This window comes from Camelus bactrianus, chromosome 10 (genome assembly GCF_048773025.1).
Source record: "Camelus bactrianus isolate YW-2024 breed Bactrian camel chromosome 10, ASM4877302v1, whole genome shotgun sequence".
NCBI lineage: Eukaryota > Metazoa > Chordata > Mammalia > Artiodactyla > Camelidae > Camelus > Camelus bactrianus.
The window spans coordinates 47,454,836-47,475,148 of NC_133548.1; the positions used below are offsets into that span (position 1 = coordinate 47,454,836).

The 20,313-nt window shown below is 55.8% G+C and overlaps 1 protein-coding gene and 1 pseudogene across 8 annotated transcripts in view; one reads left to right on the forward strand and one right to left on the reverse strand.

Moving 5' to 3' along the window:
• ARAP1 (ArfGAP with RhoGAP domain, ankyrin repeat and PH domain 1) overlaps positions 1-20,313 on the reverse strand; it is a 61,877-nt gene that overhangs the window by 12,383 nt on the left and 29,181 nt on the right. For 6 of the 8 annotated variants that reach the window (XM_010973085.3, XM_010973082.3, XM_045508745.2 and 3 more), the window contains 15 exons: positions 15,419-15,579; positions 14,765-14,832; positions 14,040-14,170; positions 13,744-13,899; positions 13,322-13,391; positions 12,888-13,008; positions 12,263-12,465; positions 11,551-11,660; positions 8,958-9,157; positions 7,140-7,225; positions 5,600-5,782; positions 4,335-4,509; positions 2,989-3,123; positions 1,172-1,307; positions 795-897 (listed from right to left, as the gene is read on the reverse strand). In XM_010973085.3, the coding sequence (XP_010971387.2) occupies positions 795-897; positions 1,172-1,307; positions 2,989-3,123; positions 4,335-4,509; positions 5,600-5,782; positions 7,140-7,225; positions 8,958-9,157; positions 11,551-11,660; positions 12,263-12,465; positions 12,888-13,008; positions 13,322-13,391; positions 13,744-13,899; positions 14,040-14,170; positions 14,765-14,832; positions 15,419-15,579 (2,038 nt within the window). Of the gene's footprint in view, positions 1-794; positions 898-1,171; positions 1,308-2,988; positions 3,124-4,334; positions 4,510-5,599; positions 5,783-7,139; positions 7,226-8,957; positions 9,158-11,550; positions 11,661-12,262; positions 12,466-12,887; positions 13,009-13,321; positions 13,392-13,743; positions 13,900-14,039; positions 14,171-14,764; positions 14,833-15,418; positions 15,580-16,198; positions 16,342-20,313 lie in introns of all 8 variants that reach the window. The other 2 variants (XM_045508750.2, XM_045508746.2) reach the window with 2 other exon arrangements.
• LOC123613702 (small ribosomal subunit protein eS12-like) lies at positions 9,457-10,135 on the forward strand (annotated as a pseudogene).

The following is a 20,313-nucleotide window of genomic DNA, read 5'->3' on the forward strand; positions in this document are numbered from 1 at the left end:
GACACCCTAGGATTTTGGCTTATGGGCATGTGCTCATTTCCCACCCAGCTGCCGCCTCCCTCTCCCCAAGGCCAGAGCCCAGCACAGTGAACAAACTTGGGTATCATGTCCCACTTCATACCCACTCAGATTTGCCCTCCTCAAGAATACCTTCCCAGACACCATTAGGGATGTCCCTTCCCTGGAGCCCCTGGCATCCTTGCCCTCTGCTGTAGTACCAATTACACTGTTTTTGCTGTCTGGACCCCATCTGTCTCTCTACCAGCATGGGAGCCTCTGAAAACTCAGGACTAAGACTGGTTCGTCTGGGTCACCAGGGCTCTGAGGGCTGACCATCAGGAGACTCACAGATGGCTGATCAATGGACAAGAGAGTAAGAGTCACAGGCTCTCACGGCACAGAGGACCCCAGAGGGCACCTGGCTCTAGTCTCCAGGGCAAAGCCTCCCTGCCTCCTTCTGGGACAAGGATCTCACTCCCCCTGGAGGTAGCACTGTCCATCCTAGGATGGTTCTGACTGTCATTGATTATTTAACACTTGTTGAACACCTAAGCTTAGAGTGCAAGGCTTATGGCCCTTCTTCCACATAGTTGAGACAGGTCTCCTGACCTCTCCCCCAGGGGTGCTGCAGATTATATCGGGCCCTTGGCCTGAGAAGCCTGCCCATGTCTGCTGCCCTCCATCCAGCCCCTGCTCCATGAGGTGGGAGAGCTGAGATACAGGGGATGGGCCAGGAGGTCCTACCGTGGGCCCTGTCAGACTCCCCCCACACCCACCTGCTAACCCAGGCCCACCTTAGCAATGCACTTGACCCACTCACGAGCCAGCTCTGCGCTCTCCAGCCCAAACAGGTACAGCCGCTCTCCCTCCGTGTACACCTCAAAGGTGTGCTCAAAACTGTAGATACACAGGCCAGGATTTAGGCCCACTCTACCCAGCCCTGGCCCGCCCCCACTGCCCTCGTGACTGCCCTTCCACTGGCCCCCTAAGAGGTGAAGGAAAAGCCTTAGGCTGGGGCCTCAGGAAACCTGGCTCAGGCCTTGCATAGCCCCAACTTGCTGTGTGACCCTGGGGAAGCCCTGCCCCTCTCTGGGCCTGTTTTCCTGTCTCCCTGATGGAGGGTTGGACCTCAAATCAGTAACAGTCTGTGATTCTGCCCAGGTGCACTCACCCGTGGGTGTCGGGAGCAGGTACTGCCAGACACACAATCTCGCTGGCCCGAATCTCCCCGTTGGGGGTCACTGCCCGTTCATTCTCGTAGTAGCTCAGGACCCCGTCGCTAAGGACACACCAGCGTCGGCTGAACTCTGGGGAGAAGTTGGACGGGGAACCGTGAGGGAGCCCTCCACCCTCACCTGAACACTACCTCTGCATCCTCCCTAGGCCCCCACTCCCACCTGACCCATGTCCTCTTCATTCTAACTCACAAGCTTCTCCCCAATCCATCTTCCTCCCTGTCACTCCAACAACCCAGCCCAGCCCACATGTCATCCCTGGACCTGCAGGGTCTGCCCCTGCCCACCTTGCCAACTGCCTCTCTGACCACTTCTGGGTACACACCCCACACTCCCTGCTTTTGCTCCTTCTTCACCCACACCCTCCACCCTTCAAGGCCAGCCCAGATGCTAGAGGAAGCCTTCCAAATCGCACCCTGCAACCTCATGCCCCACTCTCCTTTGCCAGTGGGACCCATCACTCTACACTCTGCTTCCTCCTATGATGGCTCTGAGAAGACTGACAAGATCCCATAAAGGAACAGAAATGGAAATCTGGAGCAGGAAAGTAGGAGAAAGAACAGAATGTCAAGGTCATGCAGGCTCATTACAGTTCACAGCACTGAGCATCACATTGGCTCAGAGCTTCCTGGCACCCAGGGCAAAAAAGGATGACTCAGACAGTTGCATAAATGACATTATCCAGCAGAGGGAGGTAGACTAGGGGCACTGCCCCAGGGGCAGTGAGGTGGTAAACAGCCCAGAGTTCCAAAGAAATCTGTTGGAGAGTTGGAGGGCTTCATCCGGGGTGCTGAGGGATGCAGTGAGCAACGGCCTCAACAATGCTTGGATAGCACACACTGTGTCTCACCCTGTCCATGAATGAGGGCATGACTTTGCCCTCTGAGGGTGGTATGTCCCAGAGCCTGCCTCCCAGGCTGGGCTTTCTTCAAGAGCACCAGCCCGGCCTCAGTCACTCTTCATCCTGTGACATTTGCAAGGGCCCACTGTGTTTAGGCACCATTCTAGTGCTGGGAGCTTCAGTGCTGGCCAAGATGAGCTTATATTCCAGTAAGGCACAGAGAATCAGTAAATATATCCATAAATAGACAAATTAGTATAAGTGGTGTGAAAGTAGGGTAAAAAGGGCTTGCTATTTTGGATTAAGTGATTGGGGATGAAGTCTCTGAGGAGTGACATTTAAACAGTGACCTGTTTGAAGTGAGGAACTGACCATGTAGATATCTGGAGGAAAGCATTTTCAAAAACGTGCGTGTTTGAGAAACAGCAGAGGCCAGTAAAGCCAGAACACAGTGAGTGAGGGAAGAGGAGTCAGAGAGGTAACAGGGTGGGGCGGGTGATGGGCAGGTCCCTGTGGGATGTGGTAATTAGGGCTATGGATTTTACTTATACTTGGGAGCAAATGGAAGGGAGGGACAGAGCTTTAAGCCTAGTCCTCAAACTTCCCAGCCTCCATGTGCTCCAAATACCAGATGCCCAGAGAGGGGCCCATACCTAGTAGGTGTTCCATAAAGTTTTCTTCGGTCTAAAGGAAACTCTGACTCATTCTGCAGCTCCATGCCCCACTCCCACCCTGATCAGCCCATTTATTAAGCACCTACTGTGTGCCCAAGACCATACCCAGGAGGTGTTCCAGGGTGACTCTGCACTTGGCACCCTCATGTGTCCCCCAGTCTGGCCAGCTAGCTATCTCTAGCTTCTCTGGCCTTGCCACCAACAGAATGCCCTGGGCGGGGTCTGGCCCAGCACCCACCTTCCCGGGCCCGGCGGTCCTGCAGTGGCTTGCCGGCAGAAGCAGTCTTGTAGAGGAAGCCACTGTGGTTCACAGTTGGCAGGACAACTGAGTAGTGCTTTTCCAGGGGCTTCATTGAATCCAGTCGAGGTATCTCTTTGGGGAAGGAAAGGAGGAAAGAATGGCTGGTCATGCCCACTATCCCAGGGTGTTCTCCTCACTCTACTTGGGTTGGGTATCTAAGCTGGCATTCAAGTCACCAGCCCCGCTCCCCAGCACAGCTCCCTGCCTAGCACCCTTGGGCTCTTACTGCCACATTAAGGATTATGCCTAAGCCATTCTCCACCTTTCCCACCTGTGTAAATTCCACCCTACTCGCAAGGCCCGGCTCCAGTACTTCTCCTTCCAGGCAGCTTCCCTGACTCCCTAGCCCAGATCTTCCTGTTGGGGGCACAGGGCCAGCACACTAGAAAGAGGGAGGCCTTGAGCAACTCACTAACGATTCCTACAGGGAGCCCCATCTCAGACAATGCGAAGCCGAAGGAAGCAGCCTGGCTCCAGCCCTGCTCTCAGCAGCCCCAAAGCCCAAGCCAGCTGGGTGGTCTCCTGTGCCTCCCTGGACACCTGGGCTCTCTCCAGCCCAGTGCACCCCACCCACCCGTGGCCCTGAGCCCAGAGCGCTGGCCGCCGAACTCCACCCTCAGTTCTGGGATGTGGCCCCACAGGCCAGCACTGGGCCACGACCAGCAGCGCTCACCCCCACCACCCCCTCCTCACCCACCAAAGAGTGGGAGCCAAACAGGATCCAACCCATCTGCGACAGAGCCCTGCTCAGACAGAGTGGTGGACGAGGCTGCCATGGTGGGTCGCCCGCACACGGGGAAATGTGGCACCACCCCCACACAGCAGCACAGACACACTCTGCACACGCACAATCTCCAAAGCCCTTGACACCCTCTAGGTGCAAGAAAGCAAGGCCACCACAGCTCAGAGATGCACAGACACCAGCACGCGGACGCCACCCTGAGGGCCCACGCCACAGGTCAGGGAGAGACCCACAAATACACAAAGAGAGATGCCAAGACAGAGACACAAGGGAGACTCAAAGGGACACACATATGAAGGAGAAGACAGAGGCACAAATGTACACTGATGTGCAAACCCAAAACACACCCAAAGTCACACACACTGTTACACCACGGCCCCTGGAGGAGCTGCAGTTACAGCTCGAGTTGGTATATAAAACAAACCTCACAGGACAATACACAGCTCCTGGCACTCTGCAATCAGCATCGCTTCCAAGGAGCCAGACTATGGCAGCAGGGAGGCCCCATTCCTCGAAGTGGACAGTCCCACCGGCCACTCACCTGTGGTCCGATTGTTCCGAAGGAATTCCATCTGCAATGTCTGTCCCGCCTGCTCGGCAAGAGCCAGGGGCGTGGGGGCCTCAGGGTCCCCTGAGAAGCAGTTGACCCCAGCCCCACAGCCCAGCAGCGCCTGGGTCTCGGCCAGGTCTGAGGTGGTGACCGAGGCACACAGGGCCTGGGAGGAGGGGAGAGGAGGGAGGGGCGGGTCAGCCCAAGCCAGAGTGAGGGGCCAGTGGGACCAGGGCTGTGAGGGAGGAGACAGAGGAAGAGGAAGGAGTCACTCAGGTCAGGGGCCCACCCTCAGGGTGGAAGACAGAAGAGAAGGGAAGAAAGACAGAGGAGAGGAGGAGGAGGAGAAGGGCCAAGAGGAGTGAGAGTGGGCAAAGGCTGCCCCACAGGGGCCAGGTATCCCAGCAGCCCAGGCCTCACCCCTGCAGGCAGTCCTGTGGGACCCTGACAGCCGCCAAGCCTGTTCTCTAGAGGATCTCAAGCTCCCTCTGCCTTGCGGAAGGGCAGAGGGGGGTGCTTTGTAGCTAATTCCTCCCACATTTGAATTCCTCACTGCCTGCCCAGCCCTCCCAACCAATGGGAGTTGCCGCCCCTCCTGGCTGGCGGGCTAGACTGGGCTGGGCTGGGGGCTGAACGCCTGGGTTCCTGGGAGGTGGAGAAGCCTGGCTCCCACTGGGCTTCTAGCTGGACTGAGCCTGACTGGGTGGGGCTGCTTGGGGGAAGGGCTGAAGGTTGACCAGCGGTCACAAGTGGCATCCCCCTGCCTCGGAGCAGGCTACCTCCCACTCAGGCCCAACCAGACCAGGGACAGGGCTTGGCTCCCGGCCTGTCAGGGCCTGGGGCCCATACAGGGCCTCATCTTGAGAGGGGTGTGGATGGGGGTGGGTCGGAGCAGCCAGCTGTTTTTCATGAGCCTGACAGGAAATAGCATCCCCATCAAGTTCACTCCTTTTGGCATGATTCAGAAGGAGCAGGACGGGGTGCGGAGACAGAGGAATCAGGAGGGGAGGGAGGCAGACAGATGCTGGGGACGTGGCCTTGGCCCAAGGGTCAGGCCTAGGTCCTCCTTGCTTTGTCCCAACTGTCCCCATGGCCTAGGCAGGGCCCCTCTGCCCTCTGGGCCTCAGTCTCCCCCCAGGCCAGCTCTTCACTCTGAGCTAGTAGAAATGATGGGCTGAGATAGAGTGAAGAATGGGGGGCTGGGGGAGGAAGAAAGAGGGTAGTTTCAAGGGGCCTCAGAGGCCCAGTGCCCTGACCTTGTCCAGCTCCTCCTGGTTGCCAAAGAGCGGATGGTAGCGACGGTACTTGCCCTCTCGGTATTTGGCCTCTAGGTGGCACCGCCGGGCACCAGGGCTGCTGTTGGGCTGTAAGGCCTCACTGGGGGGCACATTTGCTGCCCAGAAGTGGTTCCCGGCAGCATTGCCCAGCTGTAGGAAGAGCTGTGGGTGTGGGCAAGAGGTCAGAAGGGCAGCCTACAGCCAGGGGCCCACGTCCAGCAAAATCTTGGTTTTGAGGTTGTCAGGCGAGGGGCTGGTAGAGCCAGGCCACCTGCCATCGGGCAAGCTGAGGGGCAGCCTGGCCTGCTGGTGGCTGTAGGTGCTCCCCCACCAGACCCAGGCCTGAGCCCAGTTCCTCAGCTCATTGATGGCACAAGAGGCAGACAGTTTGACAGGCGGAGGCCCCAGGCCTGGTACCTGGTTGGGGACCTTGCTATTTCCCCACCCAGTCCCACATCTGGGACTCGGCATTCCTGAGACTATCACAGCTGGGCTGGTGGTAGGGGGTGGCTAACTTGTCAGTCAGTTGGGTGGGCAGGGATTCTGGAAACATCTCCTGTCCCTCACATTCCACTCTGGGCTCAGAGGAAACGGGGTGAGGGCAGATTGTGCACAGGGGTCAGGCATTCAGGGGCCTAGTTTATTCATTCTTTCATTCTGCTGATCACCCAGTCCACAGCCATTTCCTGGGTCCCCCACCTTGCCTGTCTGTCAGGTTATGCATGGGGTGCTGGTGTCAGAGCAGAGAACAAAGCGGAAACAGTCCCAGCTGCCAAAGACTCACTCTGTGACTTTGGGCAAGTCATTTTCTTTCCCTGGGCCTCAACGTCCACATCTGTATAAACTGGGGATTCTAACCCTAACTCACAGTGGGTGTGGCACCCAGATTGCTTTAGAATCTGCGGCTTGGCTGGGGCTGTCAGAAAGGCTGTGTGTGGTCAGGCCCTGGTTCAGCCTCCTGTTGCAGATTCTCCCCTGCGACTACCACACACATCAGTACCTGGGAACCCCAAGTACACAGGCACAAGTGTACACGTGAGGGTTCCCCAAATGGACATACTCATACCCACTAGTGCATGTGAATACAGATGAAACGAAGTAAACATTTTAGGTTTTGCAGGACACACAGTCTCTGTGGTATACCCATCATCATCATCATCATCATCATCATCATCATCATCATCATCATCATCTTCTTCATCTTCATCTTCTTCTCTTCCTCCTCTTTCTTCTCCTTCTTCCTTCTCCTTCTTCTCCTTCTTCCTTCTCCTTCTCCTCCTTCTTCTCCTTCTTCTCCTCCTTCTCCTTCTTCTTCTTTCTCTTCTTCTTTTTACTATTTTAGCAACCCTAAAAATTCTTAGCTCACTAGTCAGTTTGCTGACTTTGCCAAAAATTGACTTTTCCAAGACCCCACCCACTAGATGATCCCGAAGGTCTCGTGCTGGGGTCAGTGAGATGGAGTTGGGAGACCCAGGCAGCAACTAAGTGGGACAGACCCCAAATACAGGTGACTCCTCACCTCAATGAGTGGTTCCGTCCACACCTTCCGGTCCATTTTCAGACTCCGCACCTTGGAGATGCCAGCGCCCAGGCCGCGGTGCTCTCCTGTAGACAGACGCCAGACACGGGTCATCTGGGCCCTCTCCCTTCTATGAGCACTCCCCTCCTCCCCCTCCCCACCAGAGCCCAAGGAGGCAGACAGGAAGAGGCCACGGGCAGGACCCAGGGGCTAGGCCTGCAGCTCCACCTGCCACAGGGCTCTTGAATCCAGCTATACACCCCTGCCCCGGGCGGTACCCTGTAACTGACACATGGGCTCCGGCAGCAGCCGCCTAGCTGGCTCCCTACAGCCATGCTTTGCCCTCTCAGGCCACTCTCCACACAGTCCAGCCAGAGTGACCTCTTTAAAATGCAAACCTCTTACTTCAAATCCCTGCTTTAGACCCTCCAATGGCTCCCCAGAATTAGATCCAAATTCCTTACATGCTTCTCCTCCAGTCTTATCTCATGCCTCTCTGCCTCCCCTTCCCCCATCCTGCTCAGCCACAGTCTCTTCCCTCTTCTAATCACCCAGGCTCATTCCTGCCTCAGGGTCTTTGCACTCACTGTTCTTTCTACCTGGACTCTCTTCCCCCATCTCCCTAGGGTTGGATCCCTCCTGACATTCAGATCTCAGCTGACAGATCATCTCCTCAGAAAGGGCTTCCTGACAAACACATTCTCCACCTAGTACATGTTATTACTGGATACTTCCACCGGTTGCTGTATTTTCTGCCTCTCCCCACTAGAATGTAAGCTGCCCAAGAGCCTTGGTGCCTAGAACAAAGCCCGGCATATAGTGTGCACTTAATAAACCTCTGTGAAATGAAAGGGGAGGGGGGAGCTGGGGCTGGAGGGATGCAGCCTTGCTCAGCTACAGATCCCACAAAGGATCCCTGAAGCAGGGAGGGGGCTGGGGGCACCAGGAGCGTCTGGCACTGCCTGACTCTGGCTTTGGCCTCACCTCCCTCTGCAACTTTCCATGGAGCCTCTCGTCCACTCCAGCTGCCCTTACCCCTCCATGAGCTGATACCTTCCTAATCTGGTCTCTGGAGCCAGACATCTGACCTAGCTGTCCCATAGCAACTTCTCAGAACTGTTCCACCCCCTGGACCCCTACCTCCCAGCCCAAAGCTGTTCCCAAGAGGGCCAAATCCCCAGCACTCAACACAACATGGACCCTCAGTGAAGGCTGGTTGAACAGATGAACGCATCTTGGGTACCACTCTCTTTCTTCTTCATCCTCCTCATCTGATCTGGGACTTTTCCACCATCGTTTCTACATATCTCTCAAATGCTCGCTTTCCCAGACCAGGCTCCCCAACCTCTCTCTCCTGGATCCAGCAGCAGTCTCCTCACTAGTCTCCAGCCTCGCGCGCTCCCACTCAGGTCCCACCCACCAGCCAGAGTCTGATGCACAAATCTGACCATGTCCCTCCCACCCCTGCCTCCCATCCCCCTTCTGTTTGCAAAGCCCTGCCCGACCTGGCCTCCCTCCACTCTTCTGATGTGACAGGAGTGCTGGAACCCAAGAGGCCTGGGCTCATCCACTCATTTACTTGCCAGGTGACCCTGAAGGAGCCGTGTTCCCTCCTTGTACCTCAGTGTCTGTACTCATGATATGAAAAGTTGAATCCGTGCCTTGCAGGTTAATCACAGTGGGAAAGGCTTGGCACACAGGTGCAACTTCATGAACGACGCCCTGATTCTGCCTTCGCTCCAGCACCTCTGGCCAGACCACCTGCCTTCCTGACACCACAGCCCTGTCTGCCTTGGCCTGGCGCCCACCCCCACACACCTGCGCAGCGTTTGCAGATGACGACACAGAGGTTGATGGAGGCCCAGTCAGGCTGGGCAGCCCCACAGTCGGCACAGAACCTGTTGGGGGCCATGGCCCAGATGCGCTCGGCCACCTCTGAGGTAGACAATGCCTCAGCAATGGCTCCTTGCATGGCCTCCAGCCACTGTTCCTTCTCCAGCTCTGACTCGGCCGAGAAGCTGAGGACACAGGAGTGGGCACAGCATGAAGTGGGGGGACAAGGTATCGAGAGCTCACAATCAAAAGGGGGAGGCACCCAGGGTCTGTGGGACAGTGGACATGGACAAAGGCAAGGACACCACAAACCTGAGAGATGTGAATGAGAGCTGGGGGTGCCTGGGGGTGTTCTGCTCTGCCCCACAACCCCAGAGTAGGAAAGGCTGCTGGGAAGAAATGATGCCTAAGTTAATAAGCCTTGATAGCTGAGAAGGGCTTAGCCAGGTGAAGAGGAGAAAGGGTGATCTAGATGAAGGGAGCAGCATTCCAGGACCTGTAGGCAGGAGGGGTGTACTGGCAGAAAGGAAGTTGGGAGACAGAAGGGGACAAGCTTGTGCCAGAGGTGTTCAAAGTACACCCAGAGGACAAAGGAGAAGCAGGAGAGGGTTTCGGGGGGTGGGGGTGGAGGGGTACAGAGATGTCTTCCCCTCTGGCTCCTTCCCTGCTGCCATCAAGTCATACGTGTGCATTCAAGATTTGACTCCACCCAGAACCCACTGCCATGGCCCGGAAGGCACCATTACTGGAGATGGACATTAATAGTGCTTTATGAGAAGTGCTGAAGACCACCCTCATCCACGAAGGCCTGGCATACTGAATCTGCCAAGGCCTTAGCCAAGTGCTAAGCCCGTCTTTGTGTGCTCACATCTACCAGTGCGAGCCCACGTATGTCAGGCCGGTGGAAGCCCCTGGTGCCAAACACCAAATCAACCTAAGTAAAGCTGATGACAATAAGGAATTAGGGGGAATGGGCAGGTCTCTGTAGAACTGAGAGAAGGAAAATTTCAGAAAGTGGTTGGTTACAGTTGTGTGGTAGTTAAGGAGGATGGCAAAGAATCTCAGGTCATGCGTGTCAAAGATGACTTCAAATGCAAGAAATGAACAAATAAAAACTTGGCTTTCAACAAAAAGGAAAGGAAAAAAAAACCCTCTGATGGTCACAGATAGTCAGGCAAAGGGTGAGGAGGGAGGCACCAGGCCAAAGGGCCCACAGGCCTAAGGCAAAATGGTGAGGTGTGGAGAGGAGGGACCAGAAGTTGAGACAGTGACAGAGGCAAGACAGGGGTGGTGATGGGTTTGCATAGGAGTGAGTAGGAGAGGCGGGCTCCCCATGGGTGGAGATGAGGGCCTGGGAGGAACAGTAAGCTGAGGAGGAATATAAGGTGCGGGGCAGATGTCCACAGAATGGTTAGACATGCAGGCCTAGAGTCGAGGAGAAAGACCCTGCTGGAGGCAGAGATCTGAGCTTAGGGCAAAAGAGATGATGCTGGTGGGGTGACGATGCAGAGCTGACTGAGCCGTCACTGCACACTGTGTCGGATAACAGCTTCACAGAGCTTGCAGTGCTCCAATTCCCACAGGAGGGAACTGAGGCCAGAGAGGCCAAGTGATTTTCCCAGGTTATACACTGACCAAGTGATGGACCCTAGATGTTATGAACTGAATTGTGTCCCCCTAAAATTCAAAGGCTGAAGCCTCAAACCCCAACGTGACTGCATCTAGAAATAGGGCCGTTAGGGAAGTAATTAGGTTAAACACTGCCATAGGGGTGGGGCTCTAACCTGACAAGACTGGTTTCTTTATAAAGAGAGGAAGGAACACCAGACAGCTCTCTCTCTCTCTTTCCACATGCACACAGAGGAAAGGCCATGTGAGGACACAGTGAGGAGGTGGCCGCCTACAAGCCAGGAAGACAGACCTCACCAGAAACTAACCCCGACAGCACCTTGATCTTGGACTTCCAGTCTCCAGGACTGTGAGAAAATAAAGTTCTGCTGTTTAAGACGCCCCCGCCCCCGGTCTGTGATTTTCTGTCACGGCAGCCAAACTAATGCAGGATTTGAACCCAGGCACGGTACAGTGCCTCAGAGGTGGGAGCTGAAGGCCTGGGAGCGGGCAAGCCTGTCCAGGGAGAAGACAGAGAGACCACTGAGGGATGGCTGAGCTCAGAGGAAACCAAGACGGTAAAGCTTAGAGGCTGAGGGAGGAGCACCTAGGATGCACATGAGACAAGGAATGAAAAGCAGCCTTTGATCTCAAGCAACCATTAAGGACAGACAAGCACTTTCGAGGGAGCAGGGCAGGCTGGAGGGGCAGCAGGGTGAGTCCTTACGGGAACAGTGTGGCAGGGAAAAGGGGACACTGATAGACAGAGGGAGGGGGGTAAAAGTGAGATTTCTTAGAAGGAAGAGATCAAAACAGGTTAGCAAGTGAAGGTAGAGGCCCAGCACGGTAGGCAGGGCTGAAAAGGGAGGGGAGAAATCCATCCCAGAAGGAGGGGCAGCTTTCTCTATATGCAAGAAGAAAATACTGGGAGGGAGTGAGGATGCAGGTGAGCAAGGGGAGGTAGGCTCACCTGAAGATGCGGTAGGGGGTAGTGAGGTCGAAGCTGCGCCGATCCGCTGTTTCCTTCACGTTGCCCACACTCATGTCAATGAAGGTGATGCCGATGCCCAGGTGGTACTCCTGGCAGGTAGGCAGGAAAGGGTGAGGGCAAGGCCTGGCAGATGGGGCTCAAGGCCCAGGGAGGGGGCAGAGAGGAGGGAGAGGTACTTTAGGGACTAGAAAGTGACCAGGAAAGAGATAAGGGAGGGCTCAGGAATCTGGGCATGGGTAAATGGACCTCGATTAGAGGCCATGTAGCAATAAATAGGGGGTCAGGAGCCAGGGTGGTGGTGAGAGGGTAATGCTCAGAGACCAGGCAAGAGATGGGGGCAGAACTAGGGGCAGAAAGGCACGTAGGCAAAGGGCTGAGTCAGGGGAAGGGTATAAGGGAAAGAGCAGGGCTGAGGGACTAGGCGAATGGGGTCATGGGGCTGAGGGAACCAGGTGGGCGGAGCTGAGGGATCGGATGGGTTTGGACTGAGGGACCCAGTGGGCATGAGGTGGGGCTGAAAGAACCATGTGGGCAAGGGGTGGGGCTGAGGGAACCAGATAGGTGGAGGTGGGCCTGAAGAATGAGGAGGGCAGAGGGCAGGTCTGAAGGAACCAGGTGTGTGGGGGGGCCTGAGGGACCAGGTGGGCAAGGGACAGAGGAGAGGTTTAGCAGTCTGGCCAATCAGTCGCACCTCCAGATTCTTGTAAAGCTGCACTTTGTCCCCGACCACAGCCACATACAGTTTATTTTTGAAGCCACGCAGCTCCAAGCTGCCAGCATGGTCAGGGGGCTCTGAGCCTTGAATACCCAACGGACAAGCCCCAGACAGCCGGGACCGAGCACGCTGCTCTGCCACTGCCTGCTGGAGGGCCTGCATCCACTCCTTCCGCTCCGCTGTGGGCAAAGGGGGAGTGGTAAGCCTGAGCTCAGCCTGGCAGGGAGCCCCTTAAGTGTTCCCCATTCCAGGCTCAGGCAGCACTTCTGCCAGAAAGCCCACCCAGCCTGGCCGGCCTAGCTCTGACTATCTGAGTTCTCTGACTTGGACAAGCTCAGGCTCCAATCCCAGCTGTGACACTTAGGCTGGGCAAGGCACTTTGCCTGTCTAAGCCTGTCTCCCCCTGCACATGGGATGTGCACCTCTAAGGACTCAATGGTGTCTTGAGAGCCAGTCAGAGGGGGCCCCACCCTTTCCTCACCTCAGAGGGCCAACTGTTCTCGGGGTTTGATGTGGTGGGAGCAGATGTACCCTGTACCCTGGTTCGCCTCCCCTACTCCCCAGGCCAAACTGACAGTCTTCTCCCTGCCCCATTCCCCACCATCACTCTCTGCCCGGAAGGCAAAGGTCCTGTTGTTTGTGATCACTTCGAACTTCTGGTCTCCAATGGCAGCCACGCGGGAAATGCAGGTCACAGGGACAAAGCGCTTCGAGTAGGCATCCTGGGGAAGAGAGGAGCTGTACTGTGGGAGTGGGGGTGGGGCCTGCAGAGGCCCAGCCCCTCTCTGACTCCCTCAGTCTCCACTGAAATGAAGGTTGCAGCCCCACCTCCCACAGGTGGTCAGTAATAGCCCCCACACTGACCTTGGCCAAGGCCACGGCCAGCTGCTGGGCCAGAAGGACATGATTCAAGGAATCAGATTGGAACTCTTGTGAGGACTCATCTGGGGAGGGACTCTGCCTGGGTTCAGTGTCAAGGTTCAGCCCAGGCCCAGGCTGGAGAAGGGTCATGTCAGGGACTAACACAGGCCTCACCTTGTTACTATCAAAGTATCGCAAGTGATCGGCATCCAGTCTCACCCATCGCTTCTGATAGATATAAGATCTGGAGAGGGAGAGGCAGGGGAACAACATAGCAAAGGACTGGGAATTAGTGAGCGGCTCTGGGGTCACCCTAGCTCCCTTGGCAGCCACATACAAAGCTAGAAACAGCCAGGTCCAAGAGAGGAAGGATTCCAAATGGTCACTGAGAAGATGGACTTTATCTACAGCAAGAGTGACTGAAATCAAACTCAAAGTAGGACTTCCCAGTTTTAAGGGTAATGAAATATACCCTGGGGGGGGGGTGAGACCTGCTCAAATAACCTTGTCTCCTCTCGTTTTTGGATCCCTGATACCTGTATACTAGAGCCCACCCCAATGCAGGGCACCAGCAGGACCCCACAGGCCTCACTCACCCTTGTGGTGGGTTCTTGTCCAGCCAGCCAGCCTTGATGACTGGTGGGATGGGGGTGTGGCCAACGGGCAGCTTGTCCATGGGGTACGGTGGGAGCTCAGGGATCAGCAGGCTGCTGGTCAAGGATGAGCTCAGGCTGCTGGTGTGCCAATCACCACTGGTGGGGAGGAGAGGGAATAAGGGGGCCAGAGTGCGGGCTCCCAAAGGGTAGGGACTAAAGGGAGGGGAAAGCTGGGCTGGGCTTGGGGAAGGAAGGTGGCTGGGTGGGAGAATCACCCGAGAGAAGTGGACACTCACTTGGGGACGCCCTCGTAGGCATGGTCATCCTCATCTTCATCCCCTTGGTCGTCTCCAGACAGTTCCTCCCCCTCGCTCAGCAGACTGGCCACACGCACGGCCCGTGGGACTTGGCTCACTGGGGGCTCCTCCTGACCCCCAGACCCATTCAGCGTCATGCTTCCCTTCAAGCCCCAGATCACACCCACCTCAGGGCTGCCACACCCCGCTCTGTCCACTCCATCCCAGACCCATACAACTCAGTACGTTTTCTTCTGTTCCCTTATACTCCTCTCCCTCTGCTGGAAGACTGCACAGGGACCCAGGGAGACGAGGTCACATGGATGGAAAAAATCAGTGCAGGCATGGGCCCAAGTCAGAGACAAAGACAGAAGGATAAAGAGATTAAAAACGCATAGATGGAGAGTTAAGACACTCAGAGAGAAGTCGACACAGGGACACAGAAAGTGAAACACAGTCAGAGGGACAGAGACTCCAAGACAGATGTGCTCCAAACACCAAGGGAGAGAAAGGACCACATACAGCCACCCAGATGCAGCTGAAAACTGGAGCTGGAGCCACAAACCAGAGCCCCCAGACCCCGACACCTCAAGACAGCAAAGGGGGAAGGGAATGCTCCCAGGACCCGGCTGCCCACTCTCTAGCTGGGTCTGGAAGGTAGCTGGGCAGCCCGCCCCGCAGGCTGACAGGCAGACAGCCCAAACCCTAACCACCACCTGCCCCACCTTCTTGGTCATCACAGCAGCTGGGGCTCCCGGCCCCTCTTCTGGGGCCTCATCGTAGTCAGAGTCATCTGGGGAGAGAGAGGGGTTGGGGAGACTCAGAAGCAAGGAAACCTGGCCTCCACCAGTCTAAGAGACCCCCAACCCCCACCTTGGCCTGGCTTTTGAAAAAAGGCAAGAGGGACAGGAAGTACTATTTATGGTCTCAGGGCCTCACAGGACAGCACTAGGGGGCAGCCAAAGGAGAGGCTAAGCCACCACAGTGATGCCCAAATAGGCAGCAAGCTTAGGGGTTAGGGGCAGGGGCTGTCTTAAAAAGGCTAAAATAAGGCAACAAGAATTGAAGCTCAGGAAAAGTAGACAATGCAAGGAAAAGCACCCCACCCACGACCATGGAAAAGAGTCCCAGATGTTAAACCACGGGCAACTCAAGAAGTCTGCCATCTGCCCACACCTAACAGTCAGCAGGTCAGATAGGTGGGTGCTGTCTCCATCCTGGAGGATGAAGAGAAGGATGCTCACCTGTCTGGGGCCACACAGTGGGTCGGCGGCAGGACCCAACAGAAAGGGGAGTGTGATCCTTGCTCCTTGCAGACTCTCCAGGGCCCTGATTCCAGGCCACACACCCAGTGCCCCATGCTTCACTACAGCACTCACCGAACTCAGGGAGCAGGCGAAGAGGCTTCAGGGGAATCTCTGGTGGGCTGGGAGGTGGAGATGGGGGCTGGGGAGGAAAGGTGGCCAGGGGCTCCTCAGAGTCCAGTTGGGGAGGGGATGACAGTGGTGGGGACAGTAACTCCTCCTCCTTGGTGGGAAGGCTGGAAACAGACCAAAAGTTGGGCATCAAGCCCAGTATGGCTGAGTCACTGGGCTAGCGACACTGCAGTAGAGCCAGGACTCAAACCCCCTGAGCAGCCAGCTCACCTGAGGTGCAGCAAAACTCATTTGTTCCACACACTCAGACAGGAGCCTCCTCCACACTTCCCCTTCCCTCCTCACCTCACTCCTCTGCCCCAAACCCTTCAAGCTCCCCAAAGCCTAAAGGAAGCAGGTACCTTCCTCAGCTTCATGAGCTGGCCCTGCATTGCTGGGACAGGGTCACCTGTCCCCAAAACTCTAGCTTTTAGCCACAAGTTCCCCACTGGGACTTCACTCTAGAAGAGGGATGAAGGCCAGCATGGAGCAGGGGGTGCTGTGCATCCTAGCCTGGGGAGTCAAGGAAGGCTGGACCTGAGCTTTTAAGGATAAGAAGGCATTTGTTGGCGAATGGATGGGGCAGGATTGAAATGGACATCAAGGCCAAGGGCACAGACCAGAGCCTCAGAAACCAAGTCCTAAGGCCCTGAGTCACAGGTCTCTGGCTCAGGACCATCTTCTCTCTTGTCCCAGATACGGATATTCACATCTCTCGAGGGCCCTCAGACCCCTCAAGCTCACCTGAATGCACCACATGTCTCATCTCTGCTATCACTCCCCCAGGAAGCCTTTTCTGACTCCAAGGCCAGGTCCGGGGCCCCGTGGGCTCTCACAGCCACAGTTCTGCTGTCTGTTTCAGCACAGATCACACTGCTCCCTGCAGGCTGAATGTTTCCCAAAGGCCTTTGGCATCAGAGATGTGGGTTTAAACCTTGCCTCAGTCTTAGTTCCTGTGTGTCCTGGGACAAGCACTTAGCCTCTCTGAGACTCAGTTTCCTCTTCTGTAAAGTGGGGACTACAAAACTGCCATGGCAGGTGGTTGGAGGATTGACCAAGACAAGGCGTATCACTTGCCAGCACACAGGATGCACAGGGACCACCAGCTGGAGCCCTAGAAGCCTGGCCTCAACCGCTGTCTCTGCTAGCATCCATCCGGCAGGGGCTGAGGCGGCGCATCAGAGCAAGTGGGCAACCTTCCCCACTGATTATTTCAGCATGGTCTACTGCCCCAACGTGCCTGGCAGTGACTGACAGCATGTGACTGCTGCAGAAGCAAGGAAGGGCTGGGGCATGACCATGATGCTGGGCCTTTGCGCCCGTTGATGCCTCCTCCAGGAATAGCCCGCTCCCTGGTCTCTGACTGGAGAACATCTACTTATCCTTTAACTTCAAACTCAAGTGTACCTTCTCTGAAAGTCCTTTCTGACCCCTCCTTTCTGCTCCCCCAGGTCCTGCCCATGTTTCCCTCTTGGGAATTGAGTCTTGGATGAATTATTCCAAGTAACTTTTTTTTCCCCAAGATCTTCCTCCTTTGTGCCAGGCACTGTGCTAGCATCTAAGCCAAGACCTGAATCCTGACTCCACAGTCTGTGCTTCTTAAGACACATAGCTACTTCCATATCACCCTGTACTCTTATTTCCTCTTTGTAGGTAAAGAATGAACAAAACCCTTTCCCTTAGAAACCTGCTAAAGGTGGTATGCCAGCCACGTGCCTAGGCAAAACTGCCTGTGCTAAAATGGCCTGAGTGAGGAACTGCACCTAGACTGGGAGAAACTGTAAGGAGTCTCTCATCCTGGGGAAGCTGGAGCTTTAGGATTCCTGGAGTGTGGTGGCTTGTAACTGGGCACAACCTGTGCAGGGACCTGAAACCACACCTGTGCAGTTGTTAGGAGACATACTGGCCCCTTGGGGCAAGAGGTGTCTTAGCCAGAGGGGCTGCCACACCTGTCCACTGTGACTCTCAGTCCTGCACCCACAAGCTGCCCCATGGAGAACCACAGAGAATGGTTCCTGGACAGCTGTGTGGTCAGTGGCACTGACTGCTCCAGGGATCCCATGGCAGAGGAAGACCTGCAGCTGTCCTGATGGACAGCTGTTCCCTCCCCATATGCTTCTCAGGGAATCTGATGCCAAGTGGGCCTCTCGCAGTAGTTTAGCTGGACATACAAAGACCCCCTGATGGGCTCTGTACCAGGCTGTCTCTCCACTTGACCCTGAGTCTCTTTAGGGCAGGGGCAGCTTTGGACTCGACTCTTTATCCCTATAGCCCAGTACAGGGCCTGGCTGAGTCAGCAACAAGAGCATGTTGGATGCGTGGGTGGGCAGGCAGGTGGACAGGTAGATGGACGGACAGAACAGGTAGACAGAAGGATGGATACATAGGTGGGTGGATGGATGGGTAGGTGGACAGGTTGGCCATTAGGGTGGGGAGGGAAGCAAAGGAAAGGCTGAGTGAGTACCCACAGGCTCAAGGACAAGACGTGGGGTGTCGGCCCCCAGTTGCTCAAGTGCAATGTCGTTGGAAACTTGACAGGCAAAGCAGTCTGTCACACACAGCCTCCCACACTCCAAGAGGAAAGGGCCCTGGGGGCCTGGTCTGAGATTAGCTAAAAGCAGAGCTCTAAGTTGTTGGACCAGAACCAGTCAGACTGGCTCAGAGGAGGTGGGGACAGGCTCTCCCCTTTCAATGCCCAGCAGGGCTGAGTGGGGCTGGATCCCTGCCTCCCCCTGGACTGAGAGTCAGTACTGAGGTGAACGTGATGGCAACAGAGTATCCTCAGAGCCCAAGCAGCACCAGCCCTTCTACCTCTGGCCCCTGGTCCTCCCCCATCACTGTCCTGACAGTCTGTGAGGCATCTGCCCTTCCTGAGGCCTGCCTCCCCAGCACGTGGGTTCTCTGAGGCAAGTACCACACTCACCTTCTTCACCATTGTCTACCTAGCACTCAGCAGGGATTAATACATAAATGAAGACCTGGATTAATTAATTCTTATTCAGGATGTGTGTGTGTGTGTGTGTGTGTGTGTGTGTGTGTGTGTGTGTGTGTGTGTGTGTGTGTGTGTTTCCGCAGCTGCATTTTAAGTGCTTTACGTGGATTCATTCATTTACTCATCACAAAGGCCCTGCAAGGTATGGCTTATTGCTACCCCAACTTTACAGATGAAGAAACTGAGGCAAAGAGACAAGAAGTCATTTGTCTTTGATCCCACGGCTGGGATTTGCACCCAGGAAGTCCAGCACCACAGACTACAGGCTCAACCACTAGAGGCAAATGAGGCCCCAGCCAGAATGAGAGGGCTTCTGAGTCCCGCCTCCTCATACTGGCCACTGCAACTCAGGATCCAGGCAGCTCTGGGGCTGATGTTCCATCCAAGAGGAAATGTGATCATACCTCTGATAACAGTGTGACAGTGGTAAGAAGGGAGAGGGGAACAGATGCTAAGGGTTCCTGTCCCAGCAAAGCCTTTGCAGGAAAAAGACTACGTGCCAAGAAGAAGGGGGCAAGAGGGCCCCTCATGGACCTTCTGACCTCATTCCTGACACCTCCTCCAGGAAGCCTCCTAGCTGATCCCTGCCTGCCAGCCTACCACAGGGGACCAGGGCTATGCTGAGTCAGGGCCAGGCCCAGGAAAGGAGAAGTGGTATCAGGAAGGCACAGATGTGGGAAAATCCCAGGGGAAGGGGCAGTGCCACAGAGTGCCCTCACCCCAGCCGGAGTGCTGGCCATGTAGTGCCTGCACCCCTTAGAGCAGCCCCAGCTCCAAACTGCAGCTGAGGCCCAGCTGGGATGTTTCCCACTGACCTCTGACCCACCAGACCAGACAATCAGCCCAACCCTGAGCATGTCCTCAGTGGGCCTGCCTCTGAGTTCGCTCACACCACTTCCTCCTCCTTACTTCTCAGCCCATGGAGAGACAATCTACACCTCAAAACACAGCTCAATGGTCCTGTCCTCCAAGCAGCCTCTGAGATGCCCACGTAGAACTGCTCTCCCCTGTCCCCCACCCCTGGCTCCCCTACTCCTTCAGCTCCTTTCTCCTCTGTCCAAGTGATATATGGACCCGTCTGCTCTCCCCACTATGCCCATGGCAAGGCTGGGCACTCCTGGGCAGGGCAAGGGCTGACCCACCCCAGCCTGAGCCCTCAGCCTAAAGAGGTCTGTTTTGTTGGATTCAGGCACATACACACAGCCAATCGTATAGCTGGGGGTTGGGGGACACATGAGGGCCCCGAGCCAGAATAGGTAAGAGTAGGGTGGCCAAATAATCAATCATATAAACCAGAACAGCTCTGAGAGTTGAAAGAAGCACTATTAATAACTATGTCAGGGCCACAGGTATAAACAGGGCCTGTCCCAGGCAAAATGAGATGTGTGGTCACTCTAGTTAAAGAGACAGAGCTTTGGAGCCAGGCAGACCTGGGCTTCAACCCCAGCTCAACCACGCACTGGTTTGCGTCCTTACAAAGCAGGTCACTTCACCTGTGAGCCTCAGTTTCCTCTCTGATCTGCTTCCAGGCATACTGATAATTCAGTACCGAGAGCCACTTCCACACGTCACCAGCACAACTTTCTCACACTGGCTATGGCTGAAGGAGGCTCGGGCCTCACAGGCTGAGCCAGGAACCTGCTTCATAGCCTCTTCCTCCAGGGTGGCCCCTGGCTCTGCCTTCCCACTTTTCTGTCTGTATCAGTCACTATAAGGGCAGGTGAGCCACAGAGTGAGGCAATCTCCGGCTGGCCTTGAACTCATCCCCTACTCACATTCCAGCCATCCTTGACTGAGCTGCATTCCATAAATGCACACTTCCAGGCTTCTGCATATGCTGCTCCTTCCACCAGGAACACATTTCCCC